This window comes from Thermobia domestica, chromosome 4 (assembly GCF_964235325.1).
Source record: "Thermobia domestica chromosome 4, izTheDome1.hap1.1, whole genome shotgun sequence".
In the NCBI taxonomy this organism is placed as follows: Eukaryota; Metazoa; Arthropoda; class Insecta; order Zygentoma; family Lepismatidae; genus Thermobia; species Thermobia domestica.
Window position 1 is genome coordinate 154,510,359 of NC_137457.1, and position 23,633 is coordinate 154,533,991.

The 23,633-nt window shown below is 36.7% G+C and overlaps 1 protein-coding gene across 1 annotated transcript in view; it reads left to right on the forward strand.

Moving 5' to 3' along the window:
* LOC145683385 (phospholipid scramblase 2-like) overlaps positions 1-23,633 on the forward strand; it is a 1,334,370-nt gene that overhangs the window by 384,231 nt on the left and 926,506 nt on the right. The window contains exon 3 of the mRNA XM_081754718.1: positions 4,380-4,447. Coding sequence (XP_081610844.1) covers positions 4,417-4,447 — 31 coding nt within the window. The 5' untranslated portion in view covers positions 4,380-4,416. The remainder of the gene's footprint in view (positions 1-4,379; positions 4,448-23,633) is intronic.

Consider the following 23,633-nt stretch of genomic DNA (forward strand, 5'->3'; position numbering starts at 1 on the left):
TTAATAATATATGTTCAATTCAGTTATTAAGTTGGTTTTCTGGTTCACTATCATCGAACCTAGATTGACCAGCTTATGATAATATTATCATCCAACGATTAACTTTGACTATAAATCATCAACACCGAACCAGACACCGCATTATTATTAATAAGTAGTATAGTAGCTGCAGTAGTACTAACAGATTTTGTTGTACAAAGTACTCATTTACTGTGTGAAGTCGAATATGTTGAAGTCTCCAGAATAGAAATCCTACATACATTCATGTTTATCCCATCACTTCTGCGATCAAGCAATAATATCATACTTCGTGTCTTATGTGCAACGTCCATTTTTTTCTAACGTTCTGAGGAAGATGTGAAGAGTGCCTTCAAATAGTTAGCTAACTTGATGTTGCATGATGTTTTAATGTTTTAGAATATTATTTAACAACGTATTTCATGTCGAAATTCTCATATTGCTTACTTACATTAACATTTTTTTGTTCTTAAATTACCCTAAGTAACTATATCATATAACTTTATTATGAACATTTTCTTAATATCATTATATAGAATCGAATAATCGTTAACTTCTGTTTTCAGTTTATTGTTAAGGAACGAGTAATTTTTTTCAGTAGTTTTTCTGAAACAGTTTTAACATTTATTTTTCCTTTTGCTCTTGTGTGCGAATGTTCTCTGGGTTGAAACGTGGCCTTGTGAATTTCATGTGAGAACATTGTGTTTGTAGGCTTTTCAAAAATGTCTCGTTTCCTTCCACATTAACCCATTCGTGTTCACAAGAAAGTTGTATCATTTTATGTATCAATTATGTAAAATGTGGCCATTCAAGAAATCGTTATTGTTTGAATCTATTAGTGCATTAGTTTTACAGATGCTTGGTGTTGCGAAAAGGCATCACCGGGCATTTAAGGTTACATTTTGGTGAAATGCATCTGGTGCGAAAACGCAGAACCGAACACATACATCATACAAAATTTACATTAGAGAAACAATATTATACGGAAGAAGTTAAATCATATATGTAATACTTATTGAGGAAAAATCAAGCACATTATTTGTGAGTTCTTACAATAATCAAGTGGTTAATTTCCATGTAATTCCAAGTGCTATTTGATACTTTGCTATTAACCGACATGAAACTTATCAAAATACTTGTCATATATGGACAAATTGAACTTAAAACACTTTCTTGTTGTATGGGAACGACACTCTGAACACCATCGTCTCTTTTCCTGCAGTACAATTAAGTGTCCTGTGTTGTAGAAACGTACATTATCTGATGTCTGATTTTGGACGGGAATTACTGTTGGCCCTGGTTTTGCTCTTCTTTGACCATATTTCTGAATGTAATTCAAGCTGATTGTTCTTCGGAACCCAAGATCAGGTACAGTGTCCTGTGTTACTGAAATTGGACGCCGATGCAAGAACCATGCATTCTGCACTGCCATATTAATACCCCAGAATAATATTGGCCACCACCACTTTTTAGATCAATTTACATCGTATTCACTCACGTTTTGGTATATGCGATCCATGCCTATCTGTTATACTTTCCAACAAGGTATGGCTACTTGATAGATTTTTTTCTCTCAACCTGAATACCTAGAAGCATTAACACCGTCACAGTTCGAAGCTAACGTAACAACCGCATTTTCGTTCCATCGGCACATAACCTCGGAATTGTTTGAACACTACTTATCGTAACTACACATTTTCTCCTTTTGTATATATATGCAGTTGCTTTTATTGTCCAGTCCTAAATTCCATTTTTGCCTGGTGGTACCAGTAAAACCTACTCCCATCGCAGTAAACTTATCCATAATTTTCAAGGAGATTAAGTAGTGGTTAGCAAAAATTTGATGAGAGAGAATATTACTTTCAACGCTTGGCAAAATTTCTGAAAAATTCATGAGCACTACGCCACCAAGTCCAAACTGTTCTTCATGCGTGCCTCTACGTACTTTAGCCCCTTGGTATACTTCAAAATCAACTAAATAGCCCAATGGCAAATTTAAACAAAATCCTTTTAACCGAATCGAATAGGTTTAATTCGAATAAAATGTTTCGAATTATGCCTTCCAAAATAAGGGATCATTGCTTCATTGACTGACGTCATTGTTTCACAAATAGCATTTTCGAGACAATTGTGGCGAAGCATATCTAAATACGGTCTTACCTAGGATAACGTATCGTTTTCGTCTAAATTTGTGTTATTATTCACGTGTAGATACCTCATTATATTATCAAATCTATTTCTGCGAATTGCACTTAAAACTGTCTCGTTTAGGGTGTTTGGACTTTTCTCCCATAACATGCATTTTCTTTAAATTGGCAGGTAACCACATAGAAAAGTACACCTATCATTACTTTCAGATATTCCATAAAAAATGAAAGTAATTTTTACCTTTTTGTACATAAAATGTAACACTTTACTAGACTATGTGTGCACAATTCCTCGGCAGAAAACAAAAACAACTTAAACACATTTTTTGGGTCCATAGGTCTGTCTACATGAGTAGACACAAAGCAGACATTTTCCACATATTCAATTTTTTACGTAATTCCTTGCGGTGCTGCAAAACATTCTGCAACATTTTCTACAAGTTTTCTTCATCTTGGTGTTATGACGTAGCTTTTTAGAATTATTTATGCTTCCAGTAGCAGAAACATCTTCTCTAACAATTACATTTTCATCACAAACACTGTCACCATTCCCAATTACCTTGTCTTACGAACCATATTTCAAAACGAATTAAGCTTCAGCTGGAAGTTGAATACCGCTTAGTCAGAGTACGCTAAGATCCCTGAAAATAAGCATGATGAACTTCCATAGTAACAAATTAGATAAAGTACATCTCATTCATCAATACACGGTGACACAATTTAAAACTGTTGCTTCTTGAATACAAGATTTCGTGTTCAACATTATGCCTATCGTAACTATATTTTAGCAAATCCTGTCGAAAGTAACAATGGTACCCTATCCGTAAGATTAGGTTAGGCTCTTACCTTAGCTGTGCTAATTTTGCAGGATACAAAACCATATACGAAGAATGCAATGTAAAGACTGACACAATAGTGTGTCACGAAAGCTGTTTACATCGTCAATTCAAATCATACTGTTGTATCTTTGAGCTTATTATTACTTGATTTTCAATAGTACCGGTGCACTAGGTATGTGGGTCACCGGATACCTTGAGTCCCACACTAACATATGTTTATTCTTAGACCATAATATAAGTTTCAGAAAATGTCAGTGAAATGGAACACGAACTATAAACTTCAAGAAAGAAAATAACATTCATTCTACACATTAGATTTCGTACGTGCCCGCTGATTCCAAAACGCAACACATATAATTGGGAAACGAAAATATTAAGCAAATGTGTCTCAATAGGCAATGTATTCTTTGTGAAGCTAATATGAACATTTTTTTTTATTATCATGAAATTTAAAATAGCATTGTAAAGTATACTAATTACAATAACCTTTCGCTCGACAAATCACTTGGGGCCGCGGTGGCTCAGTGGTAAAACGTTCACCTCTGGTGCTTGGGGTTCAAACCCTGCTCCCGCCAAGTGAACTTTGTGGTGGACAAACACCGTGTGCGTGGGTTTTCTCGGGGTTCTCCCGTTTCCTCCCACTTCGTTCCTTCCACCATTTCATTCATTTCTCATAATCACCGTCTCCTTTAGCCTAATCGGCATAATCGTGGGACGTATAACTTAAAGATTTCATTTCGACAAACCAGTTGCCATTTTTTGCCAATTTAATCTTGTTGTTCTACACGCTACATTCAGATTGTTCTCACAAACGCAAGCGGTCAATGGTAAGAGAACAAACAGAAATGAATTACTTTTTGGTTTGTCTTCAAACAGCAAAGTACACAATATATGCATTTCCGGAAACAGAAGCGAAATTATTAGCAAACGTTATGAACAATAGGAAGTGGTGCAAAAACGCATCACCAAGCACAAACGAGTTAATATCCGAGGTGTTTTTTCATTACCATCACATCATTACCAACCATAGATTTTATTTTGCTCATAGGGCATAATCATAAGGTATTTTACTTTTTATTCCAATTTTTGTATTAGTACATTTTGTGGGAGTTACTTATGGCTTCTTCCAATCTTAAACATATTTTCTTATATTTTCATTTGGATTTCTAAGGAAAATTAAATGTTTCCATCCTCCCTCATTTCACAAATCACATTTTTTCCATCCTCTCCAAATTTTAATCCACCGGTTTCCACCTCCGTAAGCTAAACATTGCAAGAATACTCATTTCCTCACAGTATTTCATAATATTTAATGCGAAATATTCCAATACTGCAATAAAAATGATTTAGAATATATTAACCATTTTTATTTCAGAGTTCGACGAAAAGTTTCTGCATTTGAAATTGCAAAAATGTCCCAGCTATCGCCAAATGATCTCAGTTGTAAGTACAGTTTTGTTCATCATTTTTAAAAGGTGTTTCATATGACGCACCGCAATAGATTGAGTATATTTTCTTGCGTTTCAAATGTGATAAATGATTTTAAAATGAAGAGTATATTGAGTACATTATTAATTAAATGAAAGATTGGGTGCAAGAACCAGGTAGGTCCATCGTCTAGCGAATTTGAGATTCCCACATGTCCCAGTAGGAAAAATCGCTCTTCACTGAGTGCAAGAATCATGTGGATCCGATAATTACATTTATTGGTTTAATGCAAATTTGGTACCTACTTACACTGTTCATGGTAAACTTAGAGCAAGAAGTATCAAGCTTTGGAATATTTTTTTAAAAGCGTAGTTACCTTGTTTTCGCATCCAACCCTTCAGCTATTAACTTCTGAGTATTGTAATTTAACTTCTAAAGAAATTGATTTTTTTAAGAATTTAAAAAAGTATGTTCAATGATTATGTTTTTCTCAACATAAATATGGTTTCCTTTCTGCTAATACATAACATATTTTAAATTCTATAAAAACAATATATAATTTTATTATCTTCATTGATGAAAAGTTAAATCCAAACAAATGCTCGGAAATTTCCTTACTTGTCAATACAGAGTCCACACGCGAACGAATTTCTTCACTGCCGTTCGAACGAAAACAAATAAACCTAGTGATATCTCTTAGAGCAGTCTAAATGATATTTTCATATATATGAAACATGCAATATATGTGGTTTGTAGCCTTGCAGACTTCAAATTTAGAAATTGTGCGTCAGCGGTGCGAGGAAAAGGAGAGAAGTTAGAATTGAAAGGAAAATAAAGCAGATAAAAGTAGTCAATCAGAATTGCTCGTCGAATCATTCCTGAACGTTCTCATAATTTTCATAAATCACACAAAAGGAAATATAAGTATAAGGAAAATAACTTTGCGCTACCATATCACCACCAAAAAAGCAAGAAAACATATAAAAATGTATAAAAGTTTATATTGACACTATTTTATCGGATTGATCTTACAAGGGAGAGTCACAAAGAGGCTCCGCTAAGATCCGACGAAGATAACTGTGTTTGCACTTGATATATTATTACTAGAAAAGTTCCAAAGTTATGTGTGCCACGGGGCAGGATATCGTGATAATGCAAATGATACAAAAAGATCCTATCAGAATAACTTTGAACAGAGTCGTTTGTTTTGAAATGGTTGTGTAAATGTCAAACTCGGCGAACACGTGTCTCATCATTTTAGAGGGTACACTTTTGTAGGTTAAAAACTATGTTTGTCCCAGAGTAGCCTGCAAGGTCCCGGATGAGTTCCAACTCAAAAGAAAAGTGTACCCTCATTACATCGCTTGAAGAGTGTTGTAAAATTAAAGAAAATTGGTGGCGATTCAAAATGTAAACGAAACCTTTATTAAAATGTCCATGGCAACCCGTATAATTCGTAGAAGTCGAGACAAATGTGATAAAAGGAAAGGGCGTGTGTTATTATTTTCAGAGTACAAGATTTAAGTTAAAACGTCTTGCCCATGGCCCTGTTAGTTCCAACCGAAAGGTTTCAAATGACAAGATTGTTAAATAGCCCATCGTTTGAAAGTTTTGTTAAACGAAAGAAGATGGAGCAAGTGTCAACTCTGTACGACAGCAAAATCATGACGGGTCAAAATGTAAAATTTACCTAAAAATTTAGTAAATTAAATAGATTTACACGATGAATTAAAAATAGCAGAATAAATTACTCTAGGTCTGATAAATCCTTGGACATCCACGAAACAGAAGCAGAAGCTTTCGAAAATAGATCTACTAAAACACAACTGTAAGTAATAAAGAGGGAATAAAATCTGCACGTGAGCCTGCAAGCTCTACAGCAATAAACTTTTCCGTTTAGTGTGAAATATTCGAAGTTTCGAACAGTTTGAGCTTGAATCCCTCTATGCGAATATAGAATTAAACATTCTTATGCTCATATGGGGGCTTAAAGTTAATGTAAGTATAGTGATCCTCCTTCTACAAATCCGAACAAGGTTGAAAAATATTCGGTCTTATTAGGAACTCGTTAAAAGTGTTATTTCGCCAGGTGTAGACATTTGAGTGCAACCCATCGGAAGAAAAATGGAGAATAAATGTACGGGCTAAGTTGCCTGACGAATGGATGGCTTCATGAAAGAATTAACTATTGTATTACAGGCTGAGAAAAATACTCAAGAGGACCTGTTACTTACAATCTGATGATTCTCCGACAAAGACAGATTTGCTTTTGCAAACAGATTTTAGATTTCCAAAAATGATACGTATTGAAACCGACTCTGGTTCGGAGGTGTTAAGGTCTGCTGCTACGCATATGCTCTTCCATGATGTCCAATGAAAAGTTTACATTAGAAGGTAAATTAGCACCGGTAGAAGGAATTAATTTTTTACTTATTGTAGTTAATCGTATAAGATGGTCAAATGATGAGATAAACATTTCGCATTCTGAACACAACGAGTTTCTTCAAAACGAATCACTGGAGAATGAACTGCACAAATCGGATGAAATAAGTTCTTATCCAGGGGAGAGGTATAGCACTTACAACTTAGCATTTCGGACTTAACTCCTACGTCACCACTTAATGAAAGTACGCAGATGCCTCATTTTTCTCAGAAATAGAATATAATTTCACCTAACTAGTTCCCCACTATTATATCTAAACTCTGAAAAGCAACAAGAAACCTTCTACCCGAAGAAATCGAAGATGACAGTGAAGATGCCGTTATCCACCCTGATAGTCAAGGATAACCCGAAGACTATGGAAGGGATTCGTGGTCGGAATACAGTGTCACGGAACTGTAAGAAGAATCTTCGAAAATGCGTAATGGAGTGATTCTATAATATGTGTAAAAGAAATTGAAAAAAAAGTGTTTCGTCAATACATTTTTTGATTAACAGGATGCAGGTAACAAACAAGACGTGAGTTTAACTTGTAGAAATTTACAGTCTGTAGAAATACTACTTAAAAATTTTAGTTAGAATAAACCACCAGCGACAAAAGAAATGAAAAAAGAAGATATAGGAGAATATCTGCAAACACAAACTCTGTTTATCTCTTAGTTAAGTAGTGTTAGTTCACCCACTGAAGTATTGCACGATCACATAGTAAATGTAGAACTAGTTTAAGATCAAGAAGTAAAAAAAAAACAATAAATCACATTTTTAACAACCTAAGAGTAGACTGAAATTTTGCCGGTTCTAGAAAAGTTTGTAGTGACAAAAATGAATTTATTTCACTTTAAGTTACTACAGATGAAAACTACGGTATATCGGAACCAGTTTCAACAAATTGGAGAAAAACATTTTTACAGTGACAAGAATTATATACCTCTAAAGTCGGAAACACACTTAATTGTTTGCATACTTCCACAAAACATACAAACACCAAATTTTGCATACTTGTTCGTCATGGGATGTGAGTAATGGGAAAATTCCGATATCACGAAAAAGGCGACATTTTCCATGTAAATGAAGTGTCGAAATTTTTCGTCGTTTCGAAATGCTGGTTTTTAGAGTAGTTCCGCACACCATAGAAACGTCATATTTTGTCAGGCAGTGAAGCTAGGAACATAGTTTATGATAGAAAAAAGAGCATTAAAATTCGTTTTCGTTTCGCGGCGCAAATCGAAAAAATGTGAAATTTGTAATGGCTGTATCTAGGATGTTGAAATTTCGAGGTGATGTTTATTCTGATGCGTAGTTTGCGAATCCGCCCTTAAACTTGAAAAAAATAGTCATGTTTGGTGTCAGAAAGTGCTAGGAATGTTATAAGGGGGCGTCTAATTCTACACAACTTGTAGATATGGTGGAATCACGAAATTGCGTTCAAGTGTGTAGAGTACAGCTCATGTGAGGGGAAAAATCCGACATGTTGGAAAAGTCATCATCTTCGATTCAAAATGGCGTCTCAAAAATTTGTAACCATGAAAATTGTAAGTTGTGCTTTTGGTAGGTAAGTCAGGTTTCGCTATGTTATTAAGGACGTAGTTCAGTTTAAGAGAAGAAACAAATCATTGGAGAAGTCGCCATCTTGAATTCAAAATTGCCATATTTTTGAATTGCCTTCATTTGGCCTCTTATGTGGTATATTGAGTAGAATAGAACAAACAGAATTCAACGTAGTAAGTTAGCTCCGCGGTAAAGAGTCTGCTTTCTGAATAGTAGGTCTGGGTTCGAATCCCCGCAGACCATGTTTTATCTTGCATTTTTTTTCTTATCACGTTGCTTCATTTTACCAAATAGTTTCTGTTGGCATTGCGTGAACAAAATATTTTCGTTATTACAGACAGACGGAAAGGATATATTTATACGCTAACTGTTGAGATGGTCTCGAAACTAGGCAGTATGTTCGTGTAAAGTTTTCAGACGATACTGAAGTATTTAAAATCAAACATATGTAGCTTTGGAAATGGAGCATCACCAGTGTCTCTATCGGAAGCAATGTTCGGGGGGGCGGGAGTATTACCCCGGGGGCACTGCTGATAACATTCTAAATGTTATTGTATTATAAACGTATTATTTTGATCTCGCCAGGGGCGCTCTGAGAAGGCAGTGTCCCCCAAAAAGAGTCTGAAAGAAACATTGGGCATCATTTTCACGATATAGTGTCCAAACAAGACAACAATACATTTTGTCTCGCGACAACAGTGTCTGCTTCAAACCGGAAACGATTGCAAAATATCTCTCTCCCCTTTTATGTTCCTCGTTAAGATACATGCGTATACCAAATTTGAAATGAATACCACAAATGGAAAATATAAAATATTAATTTTAAGGAAATACACACACACACACACAGGGACGTACGCAGGGGGTGGGTCCTGGGGGTCCGGACCACCAACGAAATTCCAACTTTTGAGTAAATCTAGCCTAATTTTTGGGACAAGTTTAGGAATTTCAATAAAAAATACACTAATATTGAGTTTGGCCTTTCCCGAAATAAATTCCTGCGTACGCAACTGCGCACACACGCTCATACACGCACACACACACCCACAAATGGGCACCTTTGAAAATTGTCTCGTCGGCAGCGTACATAATATATAAGATACGTGGGAAAGTGCCCCTTTCGATTTAATAGTTTTAGTTGCGGGTCCGGTTGGAATGAAATGCCGTATATAATAAAGTCAAGCTTATTTTCAATCACCTATGTTATAAAAATAAACTTTCAAAGAAAGAAAATTGCGAGAAAAACTTGTTGGAGATCGAACCCAGGTATTTTGCACAGTAGGCTCACGTCGTTCCCCTACACTACTCAATTCCTTTTATTTTGGATTTCCTACTTACTGCTCACATAGTACTGGTACGTAGCGGGCCCGCGTCCGTGGAATTATATACCTCTAAAGTCGGAAACACACTTAATTGTTTGCATACTTCCACAAAACATACAAACACCAAATTTTGCATACTTGTTCGTCATGGGATGTGAGTAATGGGAAAATTCCGATATCACGAAAAAGGCGACATTTTCCATGTAAATGAAGTGTCGAAATTTTTCGTCGTTTCGAAATGCTGGTTTTTAGTGTAGTTCCGCACACCATAGAAACGTCATATTTTGTCAGGCAGTGAAGCTAGGAACATAGTTTATGATAGAAAAAGGAGCATTAAAATTCGTTTTCGTTTCGCGGCGCAAATCGAAAAAATGTGAAATTTGTAATGGCTGTATCTAGGATGTTGAAATTTCGAGGTGATGTTTATTCTGATGCGTAGTTTGCGAATCCGCCCTTAAACTTGAAAAAAATAGTCATGTTTGGTGTCAGAAAGTGCTAGGAATGTTATAAGGGGGCGTCTAATTCTACACAACTTGTAGATATGGTGGAATCACGAAATTGCGTTCAAGTGTGTAGAGTACAGCTCATGTGAGGGGAAAAATCCGACATGTTGGAAAAGTCATCATCTTCGATTCAAAATGGCGTCTCAAAAATTTGTAACCATGAAAATTGTAAGTTGTGCTCTTGGTAGGTAAGCCAGGTTTCGCTATGTTATTAAGGACGTAGTTCAGTTTAAGTGAAGAAACAAATCATTGGAGAAGTCGCCATCTTGAATTCAAAATTGCCATATTTTTGAATTGCCTTCATTTGGCCTCTTATGTGGTATATTGAGTAGAATAGAACAAACAGAATTCAACGTAGTAAGTTTGCTCCGCGGTAAAGAGTCTGCTTTTTGAATAGCAGGTCTGGGTTCGAATCCCCGCAGACCATGTTTTATCTTGCATTTTTTTTCTTATCACGTTGCTTCATTTTACCAAATAGTTTATGTTGGCATTGCGTGAACAAAATATTTTCGTTATTACAGACAGACGGAAAGGATATATTTATACGCTAACTGTTGAGATGGTCTCGAAACTAGGCAGTATGTTCGTGTAAAGTTTCGAGACGATACTGAAGTATTTAAAATCAAACATATGTAGCTTTGGAAATGGAGCATCACCAGTGTCTCTATCGGAAGCAATGTTCGGGGGGGGGCGGGAGTATTACCCCGGGGGCACTGCTGATAACATTCTAACTGTTATTGTATTATAAACGTATTATTTTGATCTCGCCAGGGGCGCTCTGAGGAGGCAGTGTCCCCCAAAAAGAGTCTGAAAGAAACATTGGGCATCATTTTCACGATATAGTGTCCAAAATAGACAACAATACATTTTGTCTCGCGACAACAGTGTCTGCTTCAAACCGGAAACGATTGCAAAATATCTCTCTCCCCTTTTATGTTCCTCGTTAAGATACATGCGTATACCAAATTTGAAATGAATACCACAAATGGAAAGTATAAAATATTAATTTTAAGGAAATACACACACACACACACAGGGACGTACGCAGGGGATGGGTCCTGGGGGTCCGGACCACCAACGAAATTCCAACTTTTGAGTAAATTTAGCCTAATTTTTGGGACAAGTTTAGGAATTTCAATAAAAAATACACTAATATTGAGTTTGGCCTTTCCCGAAATAAATTCCTGCGTACGCAACTGCGCACACACGCTCATACACGCACACACACACCCACAAATGGGCACCTTTGAAAATTGTCTCGTCGGCAGCGTACATAATATATAAGATACGTGGGAAAGTGCCCCTTTCGATTTAATAGTTTTAGTTGCGGGTCCGGTTGGAATGAAATGCCGTATATAATAAAGTCAAGCTTATTTTCAATCACCTATGTTATAAAAATAAACTTTCAAAGAAAGAAAAATGAGAGAAAAACTTGTTGGAGATCGAACCCAGGTATTTTGCACAGTAGGCTCACGTCGTTCCCCTACACTACTCAATTCCTTTTATTTTGGATTTCCTACTTACTGATCACATAGTACTGGTACGTAGCGGGCCCGCGTCCGTGGAATTATATACCTCTAAAGTCGGAAACACACTTAATTGTTTGCATACTTCCACAAAACATACAAACACCAAATTTTGCATACTTGTTCGTCATGGGATGTGAGTAATGGGAAAATTCCGATATCACGAAAAAGGCGACATTTTCCATGTAAATGAAGTGTCGAAATTTTTCGTCGTTTCGAAATGCTGGTTTTTAGAGTAGTTCCGCACACCATAGAAACGTCATATTTTGTCAGGCAGTGAAGCTAGGAACATAGTTTATGATAGAAAAAAGAGCATTAAAATTCGTTTTCGTTTCGCGGCGCAAATCGAAAAAATGTGAAATTTGTAATGGCTGTATCTAGGATGTTGAAATTTCGAGGTGATGTTTATTCTGATGCGTAGTTTGCGAATCCGCCCTTAAACTTGAAAAAAATAGTCATGTTTGGTGTCAGAAAGTGCTAGGAATGTTATAAGGGGGCGTCTAATTCTACACAACTTGTAGATATGGTGGAATCACGAAATTGCGTTCAAGTGTGTAGAGTACAGCTCATGTGAGGGGAAAAATCCGACATGTTGGAAAAGTCATCATCTTCGATTCAAAATGGCGTCTCAAAAATTTGTAACCATGAAAATTGTAAGTTGTGCTCTTGGTAGGTAAGCCAGGTTTCGCTATGTTATTAAGGACGTAGTTCAGTTTAAGTGAAGAAACAAATCATTGGAGAAGTCGCCATCTTGGATTCAAAATTGCCATATTTTTGAATTGCCTTCATTTGGCCTCTTATGTGGTATATTGAGTAGAATAGAACAAACAGAATTCAACGTAGTAAGTTTGCTCCGCGGTAAAGAGTCTGCTTTTTGAATAGCAGGTCTGGGTTCGAATCCCCGCAGACCATGTTTTATCTTGCATTTTTTTTCTTATCACGTTGCTTCATTTTACCAAATAGTTTATGTTGGCATTGCGTGAACAAAATATTTTCGTTATTACAGACAGACGGAAAGGATATATTTATACGCTAACTGTTGAGATGGTCTCGAAACTAGGCAGTATGTTCGTGTAAAGTTTCGAGACGATACTGAAGTATTTAAAATCAAACATATGTAGCTTTGGAAATGGAGCATCACCAGTGTCTCTATCGGAAGCAATGTTCGGGGGGGCGGGAGTATTACCCCGGGGGCACTGCTGATAACATTCTAACTGTTATTGTATTATAAACGTATTATTTTGATCTCGCCAGGGGCGCTCTGAGGAGGCAGTGTCCCCCAAAAAGAGTCTGAAAGAAACATTGGGCATCATTTTCACGATATAGTGTCCAAACAAGACAACAATACATTTTGTCTCGCGACAACAGTGTCTACTTCAAACCGGAAACGATTGCAAAATATCTCTCTCCCCTTTTATGTTCCTCGTTAAGATACATGCGTATACCAAATTTGAAATGAATACCACAAATGGAAAGTATAAAATATTAATTTTAAGGAAATACACACACACACACACAGGGACGTACGCAGGGGATGGGTCCTGGGTTCCGGACCACCAACGAAATTCCAACTTTTGAGTAAATTTAGCCTAATTTTTGGGACAAGTTTAGGAATTTCAATATAAAATACACTGATATTGATTTTGGCCCTTCCCGAAATAAATTCCTGCGTACGCAACTGCGCACACACGCTCATACACGCACACACACACCCACAAATGGGCACCTTTGAAAATTGTCTCGTCGGCAGCGTACATAATATATAAGATACGTGGGAAAGTGCCCCTTTCGATTTAATAGTTTTAGTTGCGGGTCCGGTTGGAATGAAATGCCGTATATAATAAAGTCAAGCTTATTTTCAATCACCTATGTTATAAAAATAAACTTTCAAAGAAAGAAAAATGAGAGAAAAACTTGTTGGAGATCGAACCCAGGTATTTTGCACAGTAGGCTCACGTCGTTCCCCTACACTACTCAATTCCTTTTATTTTGGATTTCCTACTTACTGCTCACATAGTACTGGTACGTAGCGGGCCCGCGTCCGTGGAATTATATACCTCTAAAGTCGGAAACACACTTAATTTTTGCATACTTCCACAAAACATACAAACACCAAATTTTGCATACTTGTTCGTCATGGGATGTGAGTAATGGGAAAATTCCGATATCACGAAAAAGGCGACATTTTCCATGTAAATGAAGTGTCGAAATTTTTCGTCGTTTCGAAATGCTGGTTTTTAGAGTAGTTCCGCACACCATAGAAACGTCATATTTTGTCAGGCAGTGAAGCTAGGAACATAGTTTATGATAGAAAAAAGAGCATTAAAATTCGTTTTCGTTTCGCGGCGCAAATCGAAAAAATGTGAAATTTGTAATGGCTGTATCTAGGATGTTGAAATTTCGAGGTGATGTTTATTCTGATGCGTAGTTTGCGAATCCGCCCTTAAACTTGAAAAAAATAGTCATGTTTGGTGTCAGAAAGTGCTAGGAATGTTATAAGGGGGCGTCTAATTCTACACAACTTGTAGATATGGTGGAATCACGAAATTGCGTTCAAGTGTGTAGAGTACAGCTCATGTGAGGGGAAAAATCCGACATGTTGGAAAAGTCATCATCTTCGATTCAAAATGGCGTCTCAAAAATTTGTAACCATGAAAATTGTAAGTTGTGCTCTTGGTAGGTAAGCCAGGTTTCGCTATGTTATTAAGGACGTAGTTCAGTTTAAGTGAAGAAACAAATCATTGGAGAAGTCGCCATCTTGAATTCAAAATTGCCATATTTTTGAATTGCCTTCATTTGGCCTCTTATGTGGTATATTGAGTAGAATAGAACAAACAGAATTCAACGTAGTAAGTTTGCTCCGCGGTAAAGAGTCTGCTTTTTGAATAGCAGGTCTGGGTTCGAATCCCCGCAGACCATGTTTTATCTTGCATTTTTTTTCTTATCACGTTGCTTCATTTTACCAAATAGTTTATGTTGGCATTGCGTGAACAAAATATATTCGTTATTACAGACAGACGGAAAGGATATATTTATACGCTAACTGTTGAGATGGTCTCGAAACTAGGCAGTATGTTCGTGTAAAGTTTCGAGACGATACTGAAGTATTTAAAATCAAACATATGTAGCTTTGGAAATTGAGCATCACCAGTGTCTCTATCGGAAGCAATGTTCGGGGGGGCGGGAGTATTACCCCGGGGGCACTGCTGATAACATTCTAACTGTTATTGTATTATAAACGTATTATTTTGATCTCGCCAGGGGCGCTCTGAGGAGGCAGTGTCCCCCAAAAAGAGTCTGAAAGAAACATTGGGCATCATTTTCACGATATAGTGTCCAAACAAGACAACAATACATTTTGTCTCGCGACAACAGTGTCTGCTTCAAACCGGAAACGATTGCAAAATATCTCTCTCCCCTTTTATGTTCCTCGTTAAGATACATGCGTATACCAAATTTGAAATGAATACCACAAATGGAAAGTATAAAATATTAATTTTAAGGAAATACACACACACACACACAGGGACGTACGCAGGGGGTGGGTCCTGGGGGTCCGGACCACCACCGAAATTCCAACTTTTGAGTAAATTTAGCCTAATTTTTGGGACAAGTTTAGGAATTTCAATATAAAATACACTGATATTGAGTTTGGCCCTTCCCGAAATAAATCCTGCGTACGCAACTGCGCACACACGCTCATTCACGCACACACACACACCCACAAATGGGCACCTTTGAAAATTGTCTCGTCGGCAACGTACATAATTTTAATATATAAGATACGTGGAAAAGTGCCCCTTTCGATTTAATAGTTTTAGTTGCGGGTCCGGTTGGAATGAAATGCCGTATATAATAAAGTCAAGCTTATTTTCAATCACCTATGTTATAAAAATAAACTTTCAAAGAAAGAAAAATGAGAGAAAAACTTGTTGAGGATCGAACCCAGGTATTTTGCACAGTAGGCTCACGTTGTTCCCTTACACTACTCAATTCCTTTTATTTTGGATTTCCTACTTACTGCTCACAAAGTGCTGGTACGTAGCGGGCCCGCGTCCGTGGAATTATATACCTCTAAAGTCGGAAACAAACTTAATTGTTTGCATACTTCCACAAAACATACAAACACCAAATTTTGCATACTTGTTCGTCATGGGATGTGAGTAATGGGAAAATTCCGATATCACGAAAAAGGCGACATTTTCCATGTAAATGAAGTGTCGAAATTTTTCGTCGTTTCGAAATGCTGGTTTTTAGAGTAGTTCCGCACACCATAGAAACGTCATATTTTGTCAGGCAGTGAAGCTAGGAACATAGTTTATGATAGAAAAAAGAGCATTAAAATTCGTTTTCGTTTCGCGGCGCAAATCGAAAAAATGTGAAATTTGTAATGGCTGTATCTAGGATGTTGAAATTTCGAGGTGATGTTTATTCTGATGCGTAGTTTGCGGATCCGCCCTTAAACTTGAAAAAAATAGTCATGTTCGGTGTCAGAATGTTATAAGGGGGCGTCTAATTCTACACAACTTGTAGATATGGTGGAATCACGAAATTGCGTTCAAGTGTGTAGAGTACAGCTCATGTGAGGGGAAAAATCCGACATGTTGGAAAAGTCATCATCTTCGATTCAAAATGGCGTCTCAAAAATTTGTAACTATGAAAATTGTAAGTTGTGCTCTTGGTAGGTAAGCCAGGTTTCGCTATGTTATTAAGGACGTAGTTCAGTTTAAGTGAAGAAACAAATCATTGGAGAAGTCGCCATCTTGAATTCAAAATTGCCATATTTTTGAATTGCCTCATTTGGCCTCTTATGTGGTATATTGAGTAGAATAGAACAAACAGAATTCAACGTAGTAAGTTAGCTCCGCGGTAAAGAGTCTGCTTTCTGAATAGCAGGTCTGGGTTTGAATCCCCGCAAACCATGTTTTATCTTGCATTTTTTTTCTTATCACGTTGCTTCATTTTACCAAATAGTTTCTGTTGGCATTGCGTGAACAAAATATTTTCGTTATTACAGACATAGACGGAAAGGATATATTTATACGCTAACTGTTGAGATGGTCTCGAAACTAGGCAGTATGTTCGTGTAAAGTTTCGAGACGATACTGAAGTATTTAAAATCAAACATATGTAGCTTTGGAAATGGAGCATCACCAGTGTCTCTATCGGAAGCAATGTTCGGGGGGCGGGAGTATTACCCCGGGGGCACTGCTGATAACATTCTAACTGTTATTGTATTATAAACGTATTTTGATCTCGCCAGGGGCGCTCTGAGGAGGCAGTGTCCCCCAAAAAGAGTCTGAAAGAAACATTGGGCATCATTTTCACGATATAGTGTCCAAACAAGACAACAATACATTTTGTCTCGCGACAACAGTGTCTGCTTCAAACCGGAAACGATTGCAAAATATCTCTCTCCCCTTTTATGTTCCTCGTTAAGATACATGCGTATACCAAATTTGAAATGAATACCACAAATGGAAAGTATAAAATATTAATTTTAAGGAAATACTCACACACACACACAGGGACGTACGCAGGGGATGGGTCCTGGGGGTCCGGACCACCAACGAAATTCCAACTTTTGAGTAAATTTAGCCTAATTTTTGGGACAAGTTTAGGAATTTCAATATAAAATACACTGATATTGAGTTTGGCCCTTCCCGATATAAATTCCTGCGTACGCAACTGCGCACACACGCTCATACACGCACACACACACCCACAAATGGGCACCTTTGAAAATTGTCTCGTCGGCAGCGTACATAATATATAAGATACGTGGGAAAGTGCCCCTTTCGATTTAATAGTTTTAGTTGCGGGTCCGGTTGGAATGAAATGCCGTATATAATAAAGTCAAGCTTATTTTCAATCACCTATGATATAAAAATAAACTTTCAAAGAAAGAAAAAGTGAGAGAAAATCTTTTTGGGGATCGAACCCAGGTCTTTTGCACAGTAGGCTCACGTCGTTCCCCTGCACTACTCAATTCCTTTGATTTTGGATTTCCTACTTACTGCTCACATAGTACTGGTACGTAGCGGGCCCGCGTCCGTGGAATTATATACCTCGAAAGTCGGAAACATACTTAATTGTTTGCATACTTCCACAAAACATACAAACACCAAATTTTGCATACTTGTTCGTCATGGGATGTGAGTAATGGGAAAATTCCGATATCACGAAAAAGGCGACATTTTCCATGTAAATGAAGTGTCGAAATTTTTCGTCGTTTCGAAATGCTGGTTTTTAGTGTAGTTCCGCACACCATAGAAACGTCATATTTTGTCAGGCAGTGAAGCTAGGAACATAGTTTATGATAGAAAAAAGAGCATTAAAATTCGTTTTCGTTTCGCGGCGCAAATCGAAAAAATGTGAAATTTGTAATGGCTGTATCTAGGATGTTGAAATTTCGAGGTGATGTTTATTCTGATGCGTAGTTTGCGAATCCGCCCTTAAACTTGAAAAAAATAGTCATGTTCGGTGACAGAAAGTGCTAGGAATGTTATAAGGGGGCGTCTAATTCTACACAACTTGTAGATATGGTGGAATCACGAAATTGCGTTCAAGTGTGTAGAGTACAGCTCATGTGAGGGGAAAAATCCGACATGTTGGAAAAGTCATCATCTTCGATTCAAAATGGCGTCTCAAAAATTTGTAACCATGAAAATTGTAAGTTGTGCTCTTGGTAGGTAAGCCAGGTTTCGCTATGTTATTAAGGACGTAGTTCAGTTTAAGTGAAGAAACAAATCATTGGAGAAGTCGCCATCTTGAATTCAAAATTGCCATATTTTTGAATTGCCTTCATTTGGCCTCTTATGTGGTATATTGAGTAGAATAGAACAAACAGAATCCGGTTGGAATTAAATGCCGTATATAATAAAGTCAAGCTTATTTTCAATCACCTATGCTATAAAAATAAACTTTCAAAGAAAGAAAAAGTGAGAGAAAATCTTGTTGGGGATCGAACCCAGGTATTTTGCACAGTAGGCTCACGTCGTTCCCTTACAGTACTCAATTCTTTTTATTTTGGATTTCCTACTTACTGCTCACATAGTACTGGTACGTAGCGGGCCCGCGTCCGTGGATTTACACCTCTAAAATCGGAATAGTAATCGTGTTATATATGTGTTTTTTAGGATGATTAAGGAAATGATCTTTTGTTATTTGATTGTAATAAGAAATTTGAAAGACACGATTCTAGTACAATTTTTTACTGCAGTGTAGAAAGTGGTGTTGTTTAAGTTGCTATAAACCATTTTTTTATAAGCCTCCAATAAGATTCATATTTTAAATTACCTAGTAAATAAACGTCTTCATTGAAAATATAAGAGTAAAGATACAGGAAGACTGTATGTAATTGTCCAGTATAAATAATGATTTCAGCAAGTCCTAATGCCCAATAATTACTTTTGTATCAAAGGACAGCATTGTAATACAGTATACTACGTTACTGTGCAAAATCTGGTGTTCAATCAAATGTTATGAACTAATGTTTAAAAAGCCTTAACAAAATTCATATTTGTAATTTACGAACAAATTTAGTCTTCATTGAAATACGAGACGAGAGATAGAGGTAGACTGTAAGAAATTGTCCAGTAAATATGAAATATTTCAAAAAGTCTTGCTGCAGGTAATATGTACTACTATGCCGAAGGGTTCTTTTATAAGGGACTTTTCTATATTACAGTGCAAAATAGTGTTTTCTCAAATGATACCAACAAATGTTTAAAAAGCCTCCAACAATAATCATATTTGTAAATCACCTACAAGTTGTAGTCTTCATTGAAAATACATGAATAAATATACAAGGAGACTGCAAGAATTTGTGCAGTATATATGAAACTTTTCAAGAAATCTTGCTGAGGTAATATGTACAACTATGCCCAAGGTTTCCATTATAATCCACTGTACTACATTATAGTACAAAAGTAGTGTTCACTCAAATGCTATGAAAAAATTTAAACAATCTCCAACAATATTCATATTTGTAAATTATCTAGTAAATTGTAGTCTTCATTGTAAATACAAGAATAAATGTGCAGGAAGACTGACTTTTCCTGCAGGTAATATGTACTATTAACTACAAGGATACTAATATATTACATTGTACTAAATTACACTGCAAAACATAATATTAAAAAATGCTACGAATAAATATTTGAAAGGTTGCAAAAATCACATTTGTAAACAGTGAGTGTTTTCGCAAAATGCAAGGTTTAATGGGTAGGCTATTGGAAGACAGTGTCCGCTGTTTATGTTTGAGAAAATAAATTCTGTTATTGTCTCTAACATGTATAGGTGTGCGCAAAGTGTACATAATAAGCCATGCACATGATTGCCAGAGTAGAAGTAGTAATAGAGTTCTTTCTAATAAATTGTGTGTTTGCTTTTCAAAGTTACATGGAAGGAATAATACCGGTTGAATTGAAGTATGTGTTGGTAACAGGTGTGTGCTGTAAAGGGAAGTGAATTCCTGAAGGAATAGTTTTCTAGAACATGACACCTCATGGCAAAGGCCTGACCGGGGGCCTGGGGGCGGAGCCCCCAGCGAGCTTTAGCGAGTATGTGTATAAATTCTGAAAGATAAGGTAAATCTAATCCACTTATTGAGCCGCAGTCGCAACGAAGTCTAGAAGAACCTCAACTTCCAATTTGGCCATTAACAAGTCAGTTACCTTATCCTTCGCAACAAGTTGCTAAAAACGTTCTAGTGTTTTTTTATACCTGGATATATCCATATTTGCCTGAACGATAAAATTTCTTTGTTATCGATCTGAAAATAAGCCACTAGAAAATTTCATATACAGATATAGAATGTTAAGTAAAATGTCCGATTGGACTGATACAGAAGTGTCATAGTTCTTTCTGAGTTGTTTAAAGCTAAACTACATAAGGGTTTATATAGTTTATCGAGGTAATTTAGCTAATCGAGGTATAGTTTGGAACACGACTTGGAACATAGACAACAGAAAGTCTGTAAAAGTGGTATTACATTTGTCTGTAAGTTATTGAATGATCTTAAGTATGCACATTATGGTGGCTCGAAAAAACAAACTTTTAAAAAATTGATAATGGGTAGTGCGTAGAAGTTGCTACCAATTGCAAGATTTTTTTGTAAAACGGGAAAACGTTCAACTCTACAGAATTGTCGAGTGTGGCGGCTTCTTGCTGTCTTTCATAGAAGGCAAGAAATGTTCAGAGCATAAACTTAGTCTCATTGGCAATACGAACTGTTTTTAGAATACCGTAAATATGATGCTCTCTGCTTGTTTTGCATTCGGAACTAACGAAAAACAACCAAGAGCTCAGGGCGAGGACGTTACTGCAGTCGAGTTACATCCACCCACCCATCTACAGTAAGTAGTTGTCTCAGTCTATCAATTCAGCTTTTGGTTGTAATTTTTAGAGAATTGTGTTTTTCTTCGATTCAAATTTGGCATTCGTTTTTCCGATCCTAGTTTTGCCTTAATTATCGTCTTTCTATTTTGAAACTAATCGCACAGGATCGAATATTGTCCTCTATTTATACGTGTGATAACATCCTGGTATGGGAGGCTGTGTTACATCGGTTGCAAACCAGTCGATCACTTCGTATAAGAAGTCCACTTCAAATCTTAACAGACAAACTAAAAATTGACGAATATTTTTCTGGCTTTTCTTCATCTTTGCCCTTGTTTCGTTGACCCGTCTCCAAGCTAAGGTCACAGTGACAGTGTGGACTATTTTGCTTAAATTCATGTGTAGAAACTTTGAGAAGGAGATTATATTCTGTACATATCTGTATCCTTCTGTGCATGAAGGCTGTTGGAGAATTCCAATCTATACCAGTGCTCACATACGTATGACATAATCTGCTAGAAGTTTAAGATGGTTGCTTAGGTTGACGGCGCCGACGTAAAGTCGTAGTAATCTGCTGCCAAATCTTAGCCACCGTGATTGCACTACGGGACCTGGTTGCTTATTCGCATATTCCTGTTGACACAGCATGGCAAATTTGGAAATACTGAGGTCGGATGTTTCTCAATCTCCGTTACCCATGCAACTGTAATTAAGAGAAAGTCAATAGATTTCTCTTTTCGAAGTCTCTAACTTGCCACCTATAGGTCCCGAGAAGGTGTTTAGTCCTGTTATTACACCATCCAAGATATTCGTTAGATGTTTTAAAGGTAATTCGTCTGTATGCAACACGCAAAAAGTGCTAAGCTTCTTTATTTAAGGTTTTCTCTGACACGCTACACTATTCCTTCTTCCAGTATTTATTTAAATCCCGTCTTTCGCCCTTGAAAATTGTCTTCATCTTGCAAACATTTGCCTAATTTCCTTTATCTCTGGTAATTTTGCATTTGTCTGCAACAAGCGTGCTGCTGTAACCAGTGTCCAATATATGTTACAAAAAGATGAAGCTGTTAATTGTACTTCACATATTGAGGATCTAGTTTGATAAGATGCGGAAACGGTCAAGGGAAAGATATTCGTGTCTGATGTTGACCTTCATTTAAAGATTGGGGCTCACAATTTGACACAGATGTACTGTCATATTTGGCCCGTTGACTGGACAAATTGTCAAAAGATTATAGAACTTTCAATGCTTGTGTCGGAATTGCTTGATGGGACAGCTCCCTGGATGTTTGCGAGAAAGTCACTGATTTTATTATATACTTTGGTCGGTGATCATTTGGTTCATACTTCTCTCATATTCGACAAAAACCAATACCTGCTTCAGAGCCTTCCTCTTAATTGGATGTCTGCAGTTCTCAAAAGAAGCACACTTTCAGACCGCAATGTCTAATAAGGTGATATATCATTGTGCATATATTTTTCGAACATCCTCTTGAACTCCTTTACGATGAAGTTGTTTTTTTCTTTCTATCAACATTTCTGGTAGTAGAAAATGATTCTCACGACGATAGTTCTATCCGAAACAACCGGTTAGATACTTTGGTCTATTAAACTATGAGCCTATTAGCTATTTGTTTTGCTATCTCATCCACCCTTAACGATGCTTTACTTCGTACTTCGTCCATCTCTATGTGCAACGAGTAATAATAACACATGACGTAACACAAAAAACGCAGAACATCATCTTTTAATTCACAGGGTACACCCAATAAAGTACTTTTCGCTTTCAATCGCGTTTTTCGACAACACGAAATTTCAGAATCCACTAACCTTAAGCTTTGGAAAATGAAAAAATGAACTAAATGCAAAACACAAATAATAAATTCTAATGAAAGGACACTCATAAACACTGTCATAAATCTACTCTCATCTGCTAATCACTAAACAATAGAAAACAGTAAATGATTGCTAAATAAAACACACGCAATTACCAACGGAAACGGACAAAGTTGTTTCAATAGGATTGAAACGGGCAACTCTCTCCTCTTCCTCTCTCTCTCGCTCTCTTCCCCCACTTGGTTTGTTCTTTATTTCACCACCATTTATCAAAAGAGTGGAGTTGATTCGATTGTCAGTTTAATGTTCCTTTCAGCAATGAGGCTATATGAGACGGTACCTACTGGATTATAAAATAATTTCGTTTCGGTGAGTGTGGCAGGCAGAAGCCAGGATTGCGAGAAGGGGGATCCGTCACATGAAATACTGTGGTCATCACACCAGGGTTCGATCATTCTAAACAATCTTACTGGATCATATATTATTTCATTTAGCCAGGATTTCGTAACAGAGGGAACGTGACAAAAGAAATTCTGAAGGCCCAGGAGCTCGATCAATTTCAACGACTTTACTATCAACATATATTGGTTTGTGAGAATATGTTGGTAAGTATTTTAATAAACTATGAAAAAATATCGAGTAAAATAATTAGAAAAAACGTATTGAAAAAGATTATACAATATT